Source organism: Oenanthe melanoleuca, chromosome 2, assembly GCF_029582105.1.
Source record: "Oenanthe melanoleuca isolate GR-GAL-2019-014 chromosome 2, OMel1.0, whole genome shotgun sequence".
NCBI classification, from domain to species: Eukaryota; Metazoa; Chordata; class Aves; order Passeriformes; family Muscicapidae; genus Oenanthe; species Oenanthe melanoleuca.
The window spans coordinates 105,872,099-105,889,140 of record NC_079335.1 but is presented as its reverse complement, the minus strand read 5'-3'; the positions used below and the strand labels follow the sequence as shown (position 1 = coordinate 105,889,140).

At 42.9% G+C, this 17,042-nt stretch overlaps 1 protein-coding gene across 1 annotated transcript; it reads right to left on the bottom strand.

Annotated features, from left to right (window-relative positions):
- Positions 1–9,442: 9,442 nt before the first annotated feature.
- LOC130249513 (C-C chemokine receptor type 8-like) lies at positions 9,443–13,952 on the bottom strand. Its single transcript, XM_056484365.1, has 2 exons — positions 13,745–13,952; positions 9,443–11,573 (listed from the first exon to the last, which is right to left on the bottom strand). The coding sequence occupies exon 2, from the start codon at positions 11,562–11,564 to the stop codon at positions 10,512–10,514; it is 1,053 nt and encodes a 350-aa protein (XP_056340340.1). The 5' UTR covers positions 11,565–11,573; positions 13,745–13,952; the 3' UTR covers positions 9,443–10,511.
- Positions 13,953–17,042: the final 3,090 nt, after the last annotated feature.

The window sequence follows — 17,042 nt, the reverse complement described above, 5'->3', positions numbered from 1 at the left end:
TCTCTTCCAGTTTGAATCCATTGCACCTTGTCCTGTCACCCCACACCTTTGTTAAAAGGTTCCTCTGCTTTCTTGGAGATTCTCTTCAGTCACTGGAAGGCTGCAATTGAACCACCCTGAAGTGTTCTCTTTTTCAGGCTGAACAAACCAGATTTCCTCAGACTTTTCTCACAGGACAAGTTCTCCATCCCTCTGGTTGTGTTGGTGGACTCCCCTGGACTTGCTCCAACAGTTTGATACCCTTCCTGTGCTGGGGATCCAGAGCTGGATGCAGCACTCAGGGGGGATCTCACCAGGGCAGAGCAGAGGGACAAAATCCCTTCCCTCACCCTGCTGGCCACGCTGCTTTGGATGTAGCCCAGGACATGTTTGTCTTTCTGGGCTGCAAATGCCCATTGCTGGGTCATGTCCAGCCTCCCATCCACCAGCACCCCAAGTCCTTCTCTCCAGGGCTGTTCTCAATGTGTTCATCCCCCAGCCTGTGCTGCTATCATGGGTTGCCCTAACCCAAGGGCAGCACCTTGCACTTGGTCTTGTTAAACCTCACAGAGTTCCCATGGACCCACTCCTCAAGCTGGTCCAGCTCCCCCAGATTGCATACTGTCATTCAGGTGTGTCAACAGTCCCACTCAGCTTGGTGTCATCTGCACATTTGCTGAGGGTCTACTCAATCCCTTTGTCATTAAAAAAATACCTTGAATAGCACTTGGTGCCAGTACAGACCTCAGGGGGACACCAGTTGTCACTGATGTCCATTGGGACTCTGAGCCATTGACAACTTCCCTCCAGACAGGACAGTCCAACCGCTTGATAATCTATCTGACAGTTCACCCATTGGATCCATCTCTCTCCAACTTAGAGAGAAGAATGTTGTGGGGGCTGTTCAGAAGTCCAGATAAACAACATCCACAGCTCTTGCCTTGCCCACTCTTGCAGTCACTCCATCACAGGAGGCCACAGGTTGCCCTTGGTGAAGCAGTGCTGGCTGTCCTGAATCACCTCTCTGCCCTCCACGTGCCCTAGCACAGCTCCCAGGAGGATCTGTTCCATGTTCTTCCCCAGCAGAGAGGTGAGGCTGACAGGTCAGTAGTTCCCAGGGTCATCTTTTCTACCCTTTTTAAAGATAGATACAATTTCTCCCTTTTTCCAGTTACCTGGGACTCCACCTGACTGCCATGACTTTTCACGAGTTATCTCCATGGAGATGATTCCATCATATTTTTTTTCATGATGCTCCATGGAGAGTGGCTTGGCAATTACTGTCAACCAGTTCCCTCAGGACTCTGGGTTGCATCTCACTGGGTACCACAGATCATTATAAAACAGGACTGATGAATAATATGGCCATTTCTCTGCTCTCTATGGAGTCTTTTTCAATTTTATAGCAAGCAAGGCTACATTTTTCAAATTTGCACTCTTTTGGCAGCAGCTCTTGACCACTATCTCTAAGACTACAAGGTGTTTTCCTACAGTATTCCCAAAAAGCAGTGAGGCTGGCTTGGGCCACAATTATAGCTGGATTTTTTCATTTATTAAAAATTTGTTTCAGTAAACCCAGGGATATATAACCTATCACACCTGTTACAGGGAGTATAAACAGCAAGGCCCAAGACACATTTTCATTCTATACCATCTCACTCTGAGTTGCTGTCTGAATTTGAAATTCTTTTTTACATTCAGGACATCTCTTCCTACTCAATGTACAGGCTGCTAGTTCAGAAGTCTTGTTTTCATGTTTCATCTTTTGTGAACTACTATGCCTGGTAAAGAAATTAATTTGCTTTCAGGATCAAAAATCCTGCCTAAAGAACTTATTTTCACTGCCTCATGAAAAAGAAGGGTGCCACCTGGAAAAGGGGCTTATCTCAGCTCTTATTCCAAAGGAGAAATTCCTGTGGTGATGAATGAGTCACTCCTGACCAACCAGTGTATTTTAACTTGAGGACAAAAGCACTTCTTTGCACATATTGTCTGGAAAGAATTTTAATCCTTTGTGCCTCCAGTCTGGGTGCTTAGACTGAAGACAAGTGGACAGTGTTTTCAGGCTGCCTGAGCCCCAGTTGCTCCAGCCTTTGAAAATCAGGGCTGGTCTCTTTCCAAAATGGTGATGCAAATAATCTGAAGCCTCAAAAATTTGAGCAAGATTAAAATACAGGAGGAAGAAAGAAGACATATTCAAAAGAAAGGAACCATTTCATATCAGGCACTTAATTTTAAGCACCTGTGACTACATTTGGAACTGTAGCTAAATTACTATCATCTTAAAGAGGATAGAGCCTGTTACAAAGGACAGAACCCCCCTGAAAAATGTCTTTTTCAGCAATATTGAGACTCTGAAGAAATTCAAGGAAAGAAATTGTGTTCATTGGTCTAGAGGGCATGGCCTGTGAGAAGTGATTGTGAAAGGACTAAAGGATCTCTCAGACTTAATTACTATGATTTTACTCATAATTTTACTCATCATATCTTTCCTGTATGGATTTAATGGGCTTTATAAACATTAACTAATTTATGTATCTGCCTAGGAGAAAGGAGCAGAGGAAGCAGTGGGAAAAAAGTGTCCCAATGTCAGAGACATTGACAGGAGAAGATTGCCATTTAAAATTAGGTTCTCCATCTCCATAAAAAATTAGAATGAACAGTAAGAAAAGAGTATATAAACTTCAGCATGCTAATCCACTGAAATTCTATAAATAGGGAGGTACTGCTTTACCAAAGGGAATAATCAAAAAAGAATGAAGAACCTCTGTAACAAAACTATCTTGCTTCTTCTGGAGCTTTCTACAAGCTGTCACAACAGTACCATTGAGAGAACTAAAGCAGGGGAATCAAACCATGATGTGACAATAATAAAATGTTATGTGCATACTGAAGTCAGGCTGTGGGGATACAACACTTAGAGGCACTGAAATAATTTTCCTTCTTTCTTGAAGAAGTATATTTTCCTGTGGAGGGAAAGGGATGCTGGAGACAGTTCACTAAGGACAAAAAATATTGGTAATATTACCAACCAGATTACCTAAATAGAAATGACTGGCCTTCAGTTATATGCCAATATGACTATAGCAAAGATAAGTGATGGCCTTGCAGCTCATCTCATGTCCTAGGCTTTCCATGGAAGGAGAAATGCTGACTTCAGTCCCTGTGTCAAAGCCTGTTCAAGAATTTCAGGCAAAGCAGGACAGCATGAGGGAAGGTGCATACCCAGGGAGTTGCTTTCCTGTTGCTCCAGTGTGTTCCAGCCTGCCCTTTGATGATCAGATTGAATTAAGCAGATCTTTGTGCTAAAAGAGGAATTCAATAAACCTCTTAATGAGACCTGTGCTCTCAGCACCCTCGTACACATCAGACATTTTGCTGACTGTCTTTGAGTTTACAGGGACAGGCATGTGGCAGCTTTAGTTGAGCACAAGGAGGAGCACAAAGCAGGTCTTTGCAAGGTCTGTCAGTAGGGAATTCTTTCCCAACTCCTTCAAACTGGTGGGTGCAAGCTGCAGCAATCATCTCTCCCACCCTTAGCTGGTAGTTGGCTCTCTAATCTAAGGGCTCCCTCCTAGTCAAGGGACAGAGGTAGGGATTTGCAGAGGGTGACAAACTGTTGTAAATTACTCCACCTTAGGCTGGAATGAATCACCTTGTGGAGGGAGCACTCTTTAATGATATAAACAGCCTTAGGCAGGAATTTCAGGGTAGCCATCCAACCTGTGCATTGATAAGACTGTTTCAGGTAAACTAAATGAAGTCTCCAGGGCTTTTGGTGATGAGAAACCATTTATTTTGGAAAAATTTCAAGTCAAATATTTTTGTTTTGCTGTTCTTCAGGGCCAAGGTGACTATGGCAAGTAAGCCTGATATTGCTGCCTACTTCCATTGCTGAAGAGGGATAGATCTAAGGTACATATAAAAACCAGTCCAGATGGTGATGCTCCCAGAAGCTGTAACAGATTTGTTATGGCACTTTGAAGGCTGTACTTTGCTCATGCCCATGAAAACTGCATGTGCTACCTATCATGGCACAGAAGGCTGCAAAGCCTGTCCTCCTCTTCCCCCATATCCTCATACCCATGCAGGTGTTCTAAAAGTGTGTTTTAGGAGGGATAGGAAGATACACAAAAGTAAAAGAGTTTCTATTGGTGGCTTATGCAAGATTCCTCATTAGCTGCTCAGGTGTCACAGTGCTCCCTTACAGTTTTAGGACACTTCACAGAACCTTTGGAGGAGTAAGACTTGACAACAGAGATGTAAGTAAACTCAGAGTCTTCATATTCTTTAGATATTCTGCATTACTCACAGAAGAATGACACAAGGACATATCAATTTAATCTGCCCTTTACCTCTCCATACAAACATTGTGGTGCTCAGTAGCCCATCACAGTGCTTGGTTCAGTTTGCAGAAGGCACCCTCCCAGCTGAGGGATGGGTTGTTTGAGGGTCTCTTTATTGCACTTCACCACAGTGCAGGAACACTATCAATTTAATTTTAATTAATCTATTTAATACACAATACCTAGGCCCTTCTCAGACTGTAGAATTCTGTTTTTCCCTCATGATCATGTCTCTAGTTCTGTCAGGCTCATCTCTGAGTCCTTCACAGATATTACTGTATTTGCCTTCTTACCACATTTATGAGATGAAGCAGTACAGTTATGTCCATTTTTGCAAGCACCCACTAAATTGTGGAACCTGGTTTGTAAACTGTTTTTCTCCAAAGCAATGTACTGTGCTGGGGCAGGGTTCTCATCTGTTGTAACTGCTGGTTCTTGATCTTTGCACTGATTCTTAGAACACGAGGATCACAACAGCAGAGGCTATCTATGAAAATCTTAGTGTAAGTAGAAAGGAAAGGTGCTTAATTTGTGTGCTAGAATTAGTCACTTTAGGGTGGGTAGGATAAAATCAGCTCTAAGTGTCTAAGTCCCTTGATGAAACTTGTGCCTGTCCTGTGATAAACTTGCAGATTCCAGCTGTATTTGTGGCACAGGACTTGGCATCTCTGAAATGCAAGTCTTCCCTGATTTTGCTTCTCAGGTATCTGCAGGACTGCTCACTGAAACTGAGCCCAGAAAACACAAATGGCTCCAAATAGTCTTCAGTCTTCTCAGAGACTGTGCACCTACCTGGGAGCCCTGCTGTGCTTCTGAGAAACTCCCCGTGGAGATCCAGCACCCTGAAGCCAGCTTGGCAGCCACTGCACCAACTTCACACTAATGAATCTGGTCTTAGTCATCTTCTGATAAGTTTCATTTGTGCCTGGAGACACCACTTCCTTCACAACTTCTTTAGAGAAAACAGAAGAATACACAGGCCTTCAGATAAGTCAAACCTTTTTTCACAGTCTACAGCAATCTAACCACACGCAGAATCTGTGGTACTACAGACTTCAAATTCTTCTCCATCCTCAGCAAAAGAGGATGACTGTGGTACTTTCTGCACTGTGGTAGATTAAGCTTTATTGCATTCCTATTTATCTCTTTTTTATTTTAAGGCAGTACTAATTGCTGTCTGGCAATGGGAATGGAAGAGCTAGCTTACAGCTTTGTCACAAGGGAGATATTTCACATGTGCTCTGTTAGTTGAATGGTTGTAGATAGGCTGTTTGTGCCACTGGGCAAAACAGTCTCACCAAGAGTGATAGGAAGATCACTTTGCAGAAGTTGCTTTGCATTTATCACACGCAAACTAGCTTGTCATTCTTCTTGGAAAGATTGTGTAAGTGTTAAGATGAAAGCAAGCCACAAGTAAGTGATAAAAATTACTTCAATGAAAAAGCTGTGTGAGCAAGAGAATTTTAAGGAAAACTGATACTTCTGCCTCAGTTGTACTAAAGTATGCTAAGATAAAAGCCTACATGAAGACTTACATGAATCCTAGAGTAGAAAATGTATTTTCATTGCCTGAAGTGCACTTGGTTTCACCTGAAATCCCAAAATCTAACTATCACTGGCATGTTTGTTTGGGGAGTTAACCTTGTACACTGGTGCTCCATTTTACAAGACTTCAGGTCACACTGTATTTTCAATACTGTTGGATATTGGAGAAGTTCACTGTCCATTACTGTTTTTCACACTGTCCAGGGACCATTTCTTGTCTCCTAATTGTTCATATGTTAAAGGCACTAAACATTACATGCTTGCACAGCACTCACCACTGGCACTTCCAACTTCCCTCCCTCTATGTATTTCAATGAAAAGTCTGTCAGGGAGGTCTGAGCCCCTCCAACCTGTGGTTTTTAGTCTGAAATTAAGGAGTCTATCCTGAGGCATAACCTAGCATTTTCTCTGCTTGAGAAAGAAGCTTAAAAAAAAATTAGGGCCAAAGGCTCTGGACATGAGCCACAACTTGGAGAAGCTGTTTTAGACTGCTGTGACAAGTGAAAGCAGTTTGGGAATCAGTGTGAAGGAAGAGAACAGGATGACTCTTTAGGGGGAGAGACAGACTGACCAGCTGACACTGGAGTGCGCTGGGATGGATGAGAGAGGACACCTGATTTTCTCCTCCAGGCCAAGAGGAAGAGACAGTGCAAGCAGCTGGGCCCAGGAGTCATCTAAGGGCCACCAGAGCAGACCTCTGAGATTTTCAGGTTCTTAAAGAAAGTTGAAGTTGGGTGCGTTTTGGATCTTAGTGGAGTTATGAGGTCATTTCAGCCAAAATTGCAAACCACAGAAAGTTTTGTATCTCACTTCTGGGTTAATTTATTAATGCATTTGGGGTTTGCACTGGATAATGTGTTTTGGTTGTAATGTATTTCTAATTAAGAGGAGCAAAACCCACACAAGGTACGAGGCAGAAGATGATGTGAGGTGTGTTTCTGCAGCCAAGGGTCTAGTGTAAGGACCACAGATAGTTTTAGTGTGTGGCCATGAATGAGCAATGTCATTGATTTTGGCTGTTCCAGCTATCCCTCTTTATAACTTGAGCTTAAATAAGAAACTGAGGTGATACATACTTCTTACCTGTATCTTTTCAACTCTGATGCCAAGCCCCAGGAAATATTATGGAAATTCCCAAAAAGTGCTGTATCCTGCCATCCTGAATTCAGTGGTGGATCTCAAACATGTGACAGATTTTCATGACCCTAGCCTGGGGGGTGGGCCAAGTGGAGGGTATCTGAAATTTAGTCTCACACCTTAAGTTTGTCCCGTGGTAAGACAATAGAACTGAGGAACACTGTGAAAGCTTTGAACTTGGCAATCAATCAGGCTGGAGAAAAGCCAGAAGGAATCACAAACAGCACCACAATACACATAATTATTTTGCTTTTCTAGTTGTCTGTGCTCCTTTGCAGTGCTTTGCACAGTATCAGTATAGTCACTTTAAAGCTCTGGGAGGTGTTTTTGAGGATGTGCACATTTGGCCAAGAGGCCTTGGAGTAGAGCAAGGTCAGACCTGGATAAGGTCACAGTGCCACAGGCATCATGCTACAAAAGGACAGAGAAAAATGAGACAGAAATCTGTCAGACATGTTAGATGAAAATCAAGAGCTAGAAAGTTCAAGCCTTTCAGAGCACACAGTTCAGAACTAGGTAGGGAAATGTTACTAAATGTGAAAAGTGGTACTCAGTAGTTTAACTGGCAACCTGATAGCAATGGTTTCAATACAGCTTTGTCTCTGGAGAAACAATAATTGCTTTAGATGTGCAACATCTCATTAGAAGATCTGCTCTGCAAACAGCAATAATTTCCTTATTCCATTTTCTTCTGAATAGTGATCACGTTTCTACTAATTTAGTGGAACAAGATTGAGTTATATGTTTTGGCATGTATATGCACAGTAACACACCCACCCCCAGGAAATCCAGGTGGCATTAAACCTGACTGTTACATGGTGCTTTTGCAGAAGTATTTGCAGCTGACAACATCTCAGCACATGAAAACTAACTGATCTGGTTATGAGTAGATGGCAAAATTTCTTTTACCAATTTTACTGTGTGCCAGAACCCTTGAAACTGAGGAAATAGTGCATCTGCTACCTCCTTTATTCCAAGGTATTATTACACCTGCAGAGAAAAATAGATTGTTGTTGGCAAGTTTCTGCCTAAAAAAATGTGTAATTGAAGAAATGGCACTACTAGCTCATTATTATTATTATCTTGTGAATGTAATGCTCTTTCCCAGAACTCTCTCAGTGCATACAAGTGCAAAAATTTTTGAGCTGTTTAGTGTCTCCATAGATTCTTTCCATCAGATGTAAGAGTAGCATAAAGTCTTGTGGTCCAAACCATTAAAAGTAAAATTTCATGTTTGGAGAAGAGGCACAATGCTTCTGGGTGTTCTGCTTTGTGCAAGTGCTTTGGAATGATGCTGGGTGTGTTTGTGTCTCTGTTCAGGTAGTTCTTACAATAAAAAGGGCAAAATACCTACATGTATTTTTCCTTTTTGTAGCCACATAATAAAGAGGAGGAGCCTGCTGAAGGGAAAAGTGTCCTCAGAGTCTGCAGTCTGGTCTGTGAGAGATTGCCTATGCTTGGGCAGAGGATGTAGGGCTTGGATCTGTGCTCCTGAATTCTTAAACATCAGTTTCATAATACAGCAGTGGAAGATGGGGGGAGGAACTCTTTAGTGAGACCAGAAAGCACAATTTTTGCTCTTTGATTAAGGCTTCACATATCAATTGGGGTAAGTTCTGCTACTGCACACACACAGAGAGCATTATTTCAATAGAAGCTGTAAAAAAAACCAAAAAAACCAAACACACCAAACAAAAACCAGAGTTTGACCCTTGTCTTGTAACCTGGAGAGAATCTAACTGCTCATTGGGGAAGTGCCAGTGGGTGAGGGCTGGTCAGACATTTCCATTATCCCTTCTTCTCAAAATATCAGTTAAAGCAGAATATATGGATATAAGTTCTGTTTCTTCTTCCTTCCTGATCTGAAAGATCAACAAGTAAAATGATGGTGTCACTGAATATTTTAAACAGAAATACTTTTATCCAAACTCCAAAATCTAGCCACAGAGAGAAGACACCTGACCTGAGATGCTGACCTGTGTTTCTTTTCAATCATTAAAGTCCCTATGAAGTCCAAAGAACAGCACAGAAATGCACAAACAGATTTATTATTTCTAAATACAAGTTTTCTGAGAAGTAAAATAATATAATAATTGAGTTGCAGGGCATTTCTTATCCATTGGGGAACAAAACCTAGAAATGTTACTTATGATATCTATAATAAAAGAAAGAAGTATTTTCTATACCATATAGTTAATAGCAAGAATATTTCATCACCAAGATTAATTTTTTAAAAAACTTTTAGGATGGATAAAAACATGAAATTATATTTTCAGATGGAAAGGTAGAATTAGGAAAATATTTAAAATTTTTATTACCTTAAGAAATAAAATCTTTGACAATATCTAGTCTGTGTTTTCCCTGATTTGAGGTGTTCTCATGATTAACTTTAAAAAATGTGTTTGCAGTAATACTACCTCAAGATAAATGTTTTCTTTTCCCTGTGAATTTTTACTGGGATTTGGAGAACAAAGTTTCCTCAGCAGAAAAGTGGGGATAAGACTTAATTTGCTGAAGAGCTTCAGGGTGCCTCTCAATTCCATCAGATGCATTTTATGTGATACCCACTCAAAAATAAGCAAACTCAAAGTTTCCTTATCCTAGCTGAGACTTATGATCATTAGGCAGACTATCAAGAACCAAGACAAAAAAGTTAAAGCTAATGTTTATTCAAAAAAAGCATTTTTAAAACGACAGAAAATAAAAATATTTGGGAAAAGAGATGGAGCCTACTTTGCTACAGGTCATTCTATGATGGTTACATTTAGCAGCGAGCACTGGAGGCACAGGGTTGGAGCTCCCACAGCTCCAGAGGGAATGCAGAGCCCCCACCTGCTCTGAGGACATTTTCAAGTGCAGGATCCTCCACGAGGGACCAGTATAAGGGACACCTGCCTGGGGCCATTGCTTTGCTATTTTTGGAGGCATCACTAGCAAAGGCTGCTCTGGGTGGCAGCAGTTCCAAGGATTCCAGGGCTGTGCCTCTGGGACCATCCCACAACAAACAGGATCCTGAGCTGAGGGGGCTTTTGTCTGGGAGCTGAGGCAAAGGGGAAACTGTGACAGGGCCTGAGGTGATTCCCTCTTTGCAATATGAAGCAATCCCATGCCTGTCCACCTCCCCACTTTCCAGAGGGGTGTCACACACTTGTCCCAGGGATCCAGGGGTTCAGCTTCCACAGGGCAGAGCATACTTGGGGGTGAGCAGAAGCAACACTTTTGTCAGAGGAGAAAATAGATATTAGAGGAAGCAGCCTGCTTACTGAAGTGTATTAAAGGAGCTCTAAAACTCAATTAAAAATTATTCTGTGGCGATGTATGGTCACCACTTTACAAATGCACTGGTTCTCTTGGGAAACGAACGTCACAAGTTCATTGTGGCAGTTCACAGCGCATCCCAACAGGAGGCACAGGCATGCTGCAATTCCAGGAGATGCTGCACACGTGGTGCAACCTCCAGGAGCACAGCAGACCCCTGCCAGCAGCAGAGGGGGCTCAGCGTGCTCACAGGACCCCTGCACTGTCAGAGCAGCCAGAGAGCTGGGTGGGTGCTGACCACGACTGCGCAGCCCCTCCGGCAGCGGGGCTGGAGAGGAGCCGGCCGCAGGACTGCAGGAGCCCTTTGAGGTGGGCCTTGAACGTCACGCCAGCCAAGGCGTAGATGACGGGGTTCAGGCAGCAGTGGATGAAGGAGATGGTTTCTGTCACCTGCAGGGCCAGCGCTATCTGGGAGCTGGCCCTGCAGTCGTTGATGATGTGCAGGCTCTGCAGCGAGTCGAGGAGCAGCGCCACGTTGAAAGGAGTCCAGAAAAGGAAGAAAACGATGACGATGATGAAGATCATCCTGATCGCCTTGACCTTGTTCCGGTTTTTGCATTTTTGCAGGTTTTTCAGTATCTGAGTGTAGCAGCCAACGAGGATGCTAAAGGGAATCAAGAGGCCCAAGATATTGGCTGCAAATTGAGAAGCAACCTTCCAGGTGTTGTCACCTGGGGGGTATGTGGGGACACACTGCAAGGCCTGCTCGATCTGCAGCTCCTGGCTGAACATGATGTTGGGCACAGAAGCCAAGCCAGCCACCAGCCACAGGATCAAGCTGATAATTATGCCACAAGTGGCTGTCCTTATCCTCATGGCATAAACAGCGTGGACAATTGCTATGTACCTGTCTATGCTCATGAGGGTTATAAAGAAAATACTGCTGTAAAAACCTGTGTAGTAAATGCCAGCCATTATCTTACACATGGCATTGCCAAAAACCCACTGGTCTGAAGCGTAGTGGGCTTGGAAAGGGAGGGGCAAAACAAAGAGGAGATCAGAGGCTGCGAGGTTCAGCAGGCAGATGTCTGTCATTGTTGTCAGCCTTTTCCTGGTCAGGAGAACCCAGAGGACCAAGGAGTTTCCCAGGAGGCAGAAGACAAACACAAGGCAGTAAAGAATTGGCAGAAAGAGGGATTTAAACCTGCGGAAGTTGTTTCCTTCGTTACACGGAGCAGTGTTTTCGTCGTATCCATAGTCATATTCTGTTGTGCTAAGGAACTGGCTGGTGGGATTCATCTCAGATACCTGTGCAGGAAAGAGAAAGGGTTAAAAGTGTATGGCTGTCCTGGCACAGCACTCCCATGGCGGGTCCTGCTTCTGTCTGTGCTGTGTTGAGCCTGTGGGTCAGCCTCCAGGCAGAGGGGGAGCACCAAATTCAGTCTTGGTCTCATTGCCTGGACAAGAACAGCTGTACCACCCAAAGGGCTGCCCTGCAGCCTGCTGATTGTTGCTATACACATGTAAGTGTGAGCACTGGGATGCTCTCTGAAACTGCTTTAGTGCCAGTGGACCAGCCCCTCTTCATTACAATGACAGGGAAAAATTCAGGTCTCTGAATAGTAATAATGATTAAAAAAAATACAAATCCTGTACAAATAGAAATCTGATCTAAGGATCTCAATTTTCTTGTGCTCCCTGGTGTGGGGAAGCTTTTTGCCTTTATAGTAAAGACCCTCATAAAAGTGTTTTGCCTATGAAGACATCACCAAGCAGCATAACCTCATCTTTAGCAGAGATGCTCAGGGCTAGGTACTGGCACAGAGTGCAGACATGCAAGTTACTTTTCCATGGGTGGGTCCAGGATTGCATACAAAAAAGCTCTGCAGCAACAAGGAGTGCACAGGGCTGCACAGCAACACATGCAGTGCCAAACTCTGAGCTGCCACCAGCCTCCAGGGCTCTGTGCCTTTTGCCACAACACAGCAGCTTAGTGCTCCTGCCTGTTGTGTCCAACTTCAGTTCTCTAGTGTAGAGAAAACCAAAACATTAGTGGGAGTGGCTCCTCTCTCTCATTTCTGAAGAATTGAAGGCAGCCTCAAAATAGTAGGTTATTACCTGACATGCTCTCCAAGAGTGAGTCAGTGCTTTAGCCAACTTTTTTATTGTTTCAGATGTCAGTTCATGACCCCTATAAAAGCAGATTGGGTTTCCAGACTTGAGATTTCACATTTTAAGAAGTGATTAATTTTTTCAAAAGAGTTTGGTTTTTCACTGCTGAGACATTTGAAAGTTTAGGCTGTGCTGCACCTGTGTTGCACCTACTTACAGGTTGACTACATCTTGAAAGAGCTTCAAAGACATTGAGTTTCTAGGAAAAAAGAATAACTTGTAATAGTCATTGCTGTTAAGATGAGGTAGTAACATGAATGAAAGTGATTAATTCTATAGAAGTAGATGATGTGCTTTCCTGAATTAAAGATTACTGCCTGGAGATACCAAAAGGGAGACAAGAGTAGAAGCTTTTTTGTATTGATAGGATGGAGTCACAATTCACCCCTCCTTGCCTGACTGTGACATCTGTGGGGGGAGCACAAAGATCTGCATGTATAACCCAGAGGAGTGCCAGTGTCCATCCTCTGCTCCAGGTATGGATGCTCCTCATGCCTCACTGACCTGCCTCAGCTTTCCTTGGGGCAACAGAACCATTTCAGTTGGTATGCACAATGCAGAGAAAACTCTTTCAAATACACCATTCAACCCCACAGAATTCCTTGTTCATAAATAACAAATAGTGAGAGAAAACCTGTGCTGCAGCCCACATTGACAGTGCAATTCTTTACTATATGGAGCTCTTAGCTATAGCTAGGACATCTGCATTGTTAATTTTAACTTTGAATAAGGCATAAATCTTCAGATATTTAGTTGGTAAGTCACTAGATAATGGCTCTTCTTGCAGCAACAGATAAAAGTAGAAAATATTTCCTGCTAATGCTTTTGATGTGTGAAACTGGCACTTTGTGACTACGTGATGCAGCACTGGCTCTCGTTTCTTAATTTTCTGTCAAGGACCTCTTAAAAGCAGCTCATAGATTCAACTACCAAAACTAAAAAATATCCAAAAATAATTAATACTGTGTTAAAGATATACAGATCTATAGATATATAGATAGAGTTGTAGAGATACATAAATCTAGATTTATAGCTATAAAGTATCTACTTCCAGCAAAATTCAAGTGTTTTTCCTGGGCTGAACCAGAGATGCTTTACTTCAGACCACCCTAACACCATCAATGCCTTCAACAGCTCCCAACCAGGCCACAGCATTTTCCATTTTTCCCTCTCTCCACATCACTCAGCAAACAGTCAAGCTGAAAAAGCAGTTTCACAGAAGGTATCAAGGGAGACGTGGCTGCTGCAGGTGCCCTGGCAGCCACAGTCAGCCCAGTAATAGCACACTGAATATGGATGGACTTTACCTTCGACAGCAGGAAGCCTCTCCACTCTCAGCTGGCCCTGGCCCCCTTCTCCTCGTCCCCTGCTGCTTGGGCTCAGGGGTTTCCAGGAGGTTTTCTCCACCTTCACTTCACTCGTGCAGAAGGCTGAGATTTGGTGATATGCGGCTGTCAAATGGGCAGCTGCCAGACACAGGATAGGCTTGGAGGCAAATAGAAGATTGTTTTATCTGTGGTAAACAGGAAAAGAGTGAGAGGGCTATCAGGCACCTTCTGCGAAACAAAAATCAACTGCATGTCTTCTTTAACACGGTAATGGGCAGCACTCCTTTTGACATGTCTGCTAAACCCTCCTTCTTCACAGCCTCCCCTGATTTAAGGGAAAAATCTAAAAGTTCAGATGTCTCCACCAGAGGAGACACCCTAATAAATTTGCAGCTTTTTACAGAAATTGATATATAATTTCCAGGTCACATTATTTTAGTTTTTCATTCTCTTCAGATAGTAACAACTTGTATTTTGCAGTCTGTGTATATCCCTCCCCATTAAAAACCCATTAGCATTTTGAGCAAAATAAAACCTCACAGCTACTAATACCATTTTGCCATAATTTTTTCAATCAATTCTTATTTAGTGGGGATATTTCTGTTTCTTTACTAACTTGTGTTTTTTTCAAGTTTATTTTAGTGATATGAGGATGGAAGAGGACAAAATATTGAAACAAAGACAGGCTTGAAATTTTTTATTTTATCCAATTTCTTTAAATTACTTAGTGGAACACTAACATTGTAAATTGGGGTACTTTGTAAGTGAGATAAAGGATGCACTTTTTATCCATTAATCTCAACAGGCACAATTTTCCTGACTTTTGAGAGCACAGGGAATACCAGAGGTTCACACAAGAGGTCCCAAACAAGTATGTGGCAGATCCATAACATGATTTTTACTGAAGTTATTCACATGTTCTTTGGTTGCAGTTCCAGCCCAAAGTACCTTTACAGGCTGCTGATTGCTGTTGCAAAAGTGAGTAGTGAAAGACTCTCAAAGAGAAGAAAAGTTAAATATTGCAGACAGAAAGATCAAGAAAATGAGGAAACAGTCTGGAGGAAAAAAAGGAGTAATGAAATGAAGGACCTGGCACTAGTGGGTAGCACAGTCAGGAAAAAACCTGTCCCTTCCATGAGGTATTCAAAACATTAACAGTGACCAGGGCATCATCCTGTCTCCAAGTACCCAGCTGGTCTTATTACACAAGGGAAACCAACTCCTCTTTTTCTGTTCATATTTTTTTTCAGATTTTTGCAACAGAGCTTTATTTTATTGTATTCTTTGGATACTAATTATATGATTAATAATATGTCAATAGTATGTCCTGGTGTTACAGACACATAGTATGACATAATGTAGCTTTATTCTATTTAGATTTTTTTAAATTTGTTTAGAAATCAGTAAGGTCAGCTTTCATTATTTATAGGAATAATATTATAGAAACAAAATGTTTATAAATTAAAGACACCTCCTCTTCCATCATATGCCTTTTTGCATATGGTTGACACATTATTAACACATATGAAAAAAATAGTTTGACATGAAACCAATGAAAGAATAAAACATTTCTGCATTTTAAAACATTAGTACATATTCTAAAATTTAAAAAAAAAAATTGTATTTATCTTGAGTTATTTTCTCAATGATCCTGCATAAAGATTTCAGTTCATTCAAAATGCATATTTTTAATTGGGAAATCTCCCAGCTGTGTTCTTTTACCAGCCACAATTCTGCACAGTCAGGCAAAGGGAGGCATGAAGCTGGGAGAGGCAGTAGGGAAATGCTCCATGAGTTGGAGAAAGCTGAAGAAAGCAAGAGGATGCAGATAACCTAAAAGGTGAGGAAAAGAGCCTGAATTCAAGAGAACAAAAGCTAGAAGAGGAGTGAGCAGGCCTGGTGACTGATATGGCTGGAGGATGGCTGGGCTGGCTGCTGGACTCTGGGCAGATCAAGGCACATGGATAACAGCTTGGTAATAAGGAGAGCGAGGGAAAAAATGTGGTGGTGCCAATGTTTTGGAGAAAACAGTAGAATTACGGAGTCTGGTGGAACCCTTCCAAGAGTAGCTCTGCTGTGCTCTGGGAAGTGATACACAGGTGTGAGTGCCTGGCCCTACCTGGCTTTCAGGAAGGTTTATGTGCCTGCAACTGCTTCTGTGGTGGTTGGTGTTCCTGACACACAGCCAGAACCTGAGCTTTTCCCAGCAGAGAAAGAGAATTCAGGAATGGAGGAAGAGAATGTGATTTGTGAAAAGCAGTGAAAGGAATGGAGTAGAGATGAGTTCAGGAAAGGTGCTGGTTCTGACTGGCAGGTGTGAGGAAAAACCCACAGGGGTGGGCTTGAGAACTGAACAGACAATAGCCATGACCTTGGCTGAAATGGAGAAAATTACAATGGTGCAACTAATAGGAGATGCCTGTGTTGGGTGACAGGGAAAACCCACAGACAGATTTTATTCTTCTCCCCATGCTGAGCCCTGCTGGTTCTCCTTCAGGTAATCCAAGAGGGTCATGGGCAGACAGAGCCCTGCTGGGCTGAAGGGCAGTAGAGATAAATAACCACCAGGGTGCTCACAGACCTGGGGTGCTGCAAGATGCAGGTGTGCTGAACCTCCCTGGAAAGCTCAGAGGAAGATATCTGGTGCAGGGAGGAGAAGTACACATTTCCAATTTCCTTCATATCAGCTATGAGCCAGGCTGTAATGACTGGTGTCCTTCCTGACACTTTTCCTGAGTCTGTGAGCAGCAAACACCAAGCCCTGAGTTGCACAGGGGCTACACAGTCAAACCTGAACTTTCTACCAAGCCAACACACAGCCCCTTGTAGTTCACCTGAGGAGGATAACAAGAAAATGTGGTAAACCAGCAAGAGTGGTAAGACAGGAACACAGAAGTTAAAGGTCAGCTGCACTCGAAAGTGCTAAACTGTAGTGGGAAGAGGTGCAGAGAGGCTGCAAGGTGGCAGGACAAGCAGTGCAAGGGCTCAGTGTGGCAAAGCAAGGTCATGGAAAGGATGTTTGCTACATACAGACAACCCAGTGAAGACATGGCCAGGGCAAAAGAGGATTGTCTCACCTTAAAAGAGTACAGCCATATGACAGCAATATTTACCCCCTTGGGCTCAAGTCAGTTTGCTGCTGGGGCACTGGGACTGTGAAACAGGCTTGCTGTGGGAGGAGAGACAGTCAGCTGGTGTAAAATGGTCCATGGTTAAATGTCTGAAGGGGATGCATGACCCAGGGGCTCTCATAGCCAGGGTAGGACAGCAGGCAGCA

Bases quoted from the DNA above. Each gene is read 5' to 3' on its own strand.
- LOC130249513 (XM_056484365.1), bottom strand. From the start codon at position 11,564: ATGAATCCCACCAGCCAGTTCCTTAGCACAACAGAATATGACTATGGA.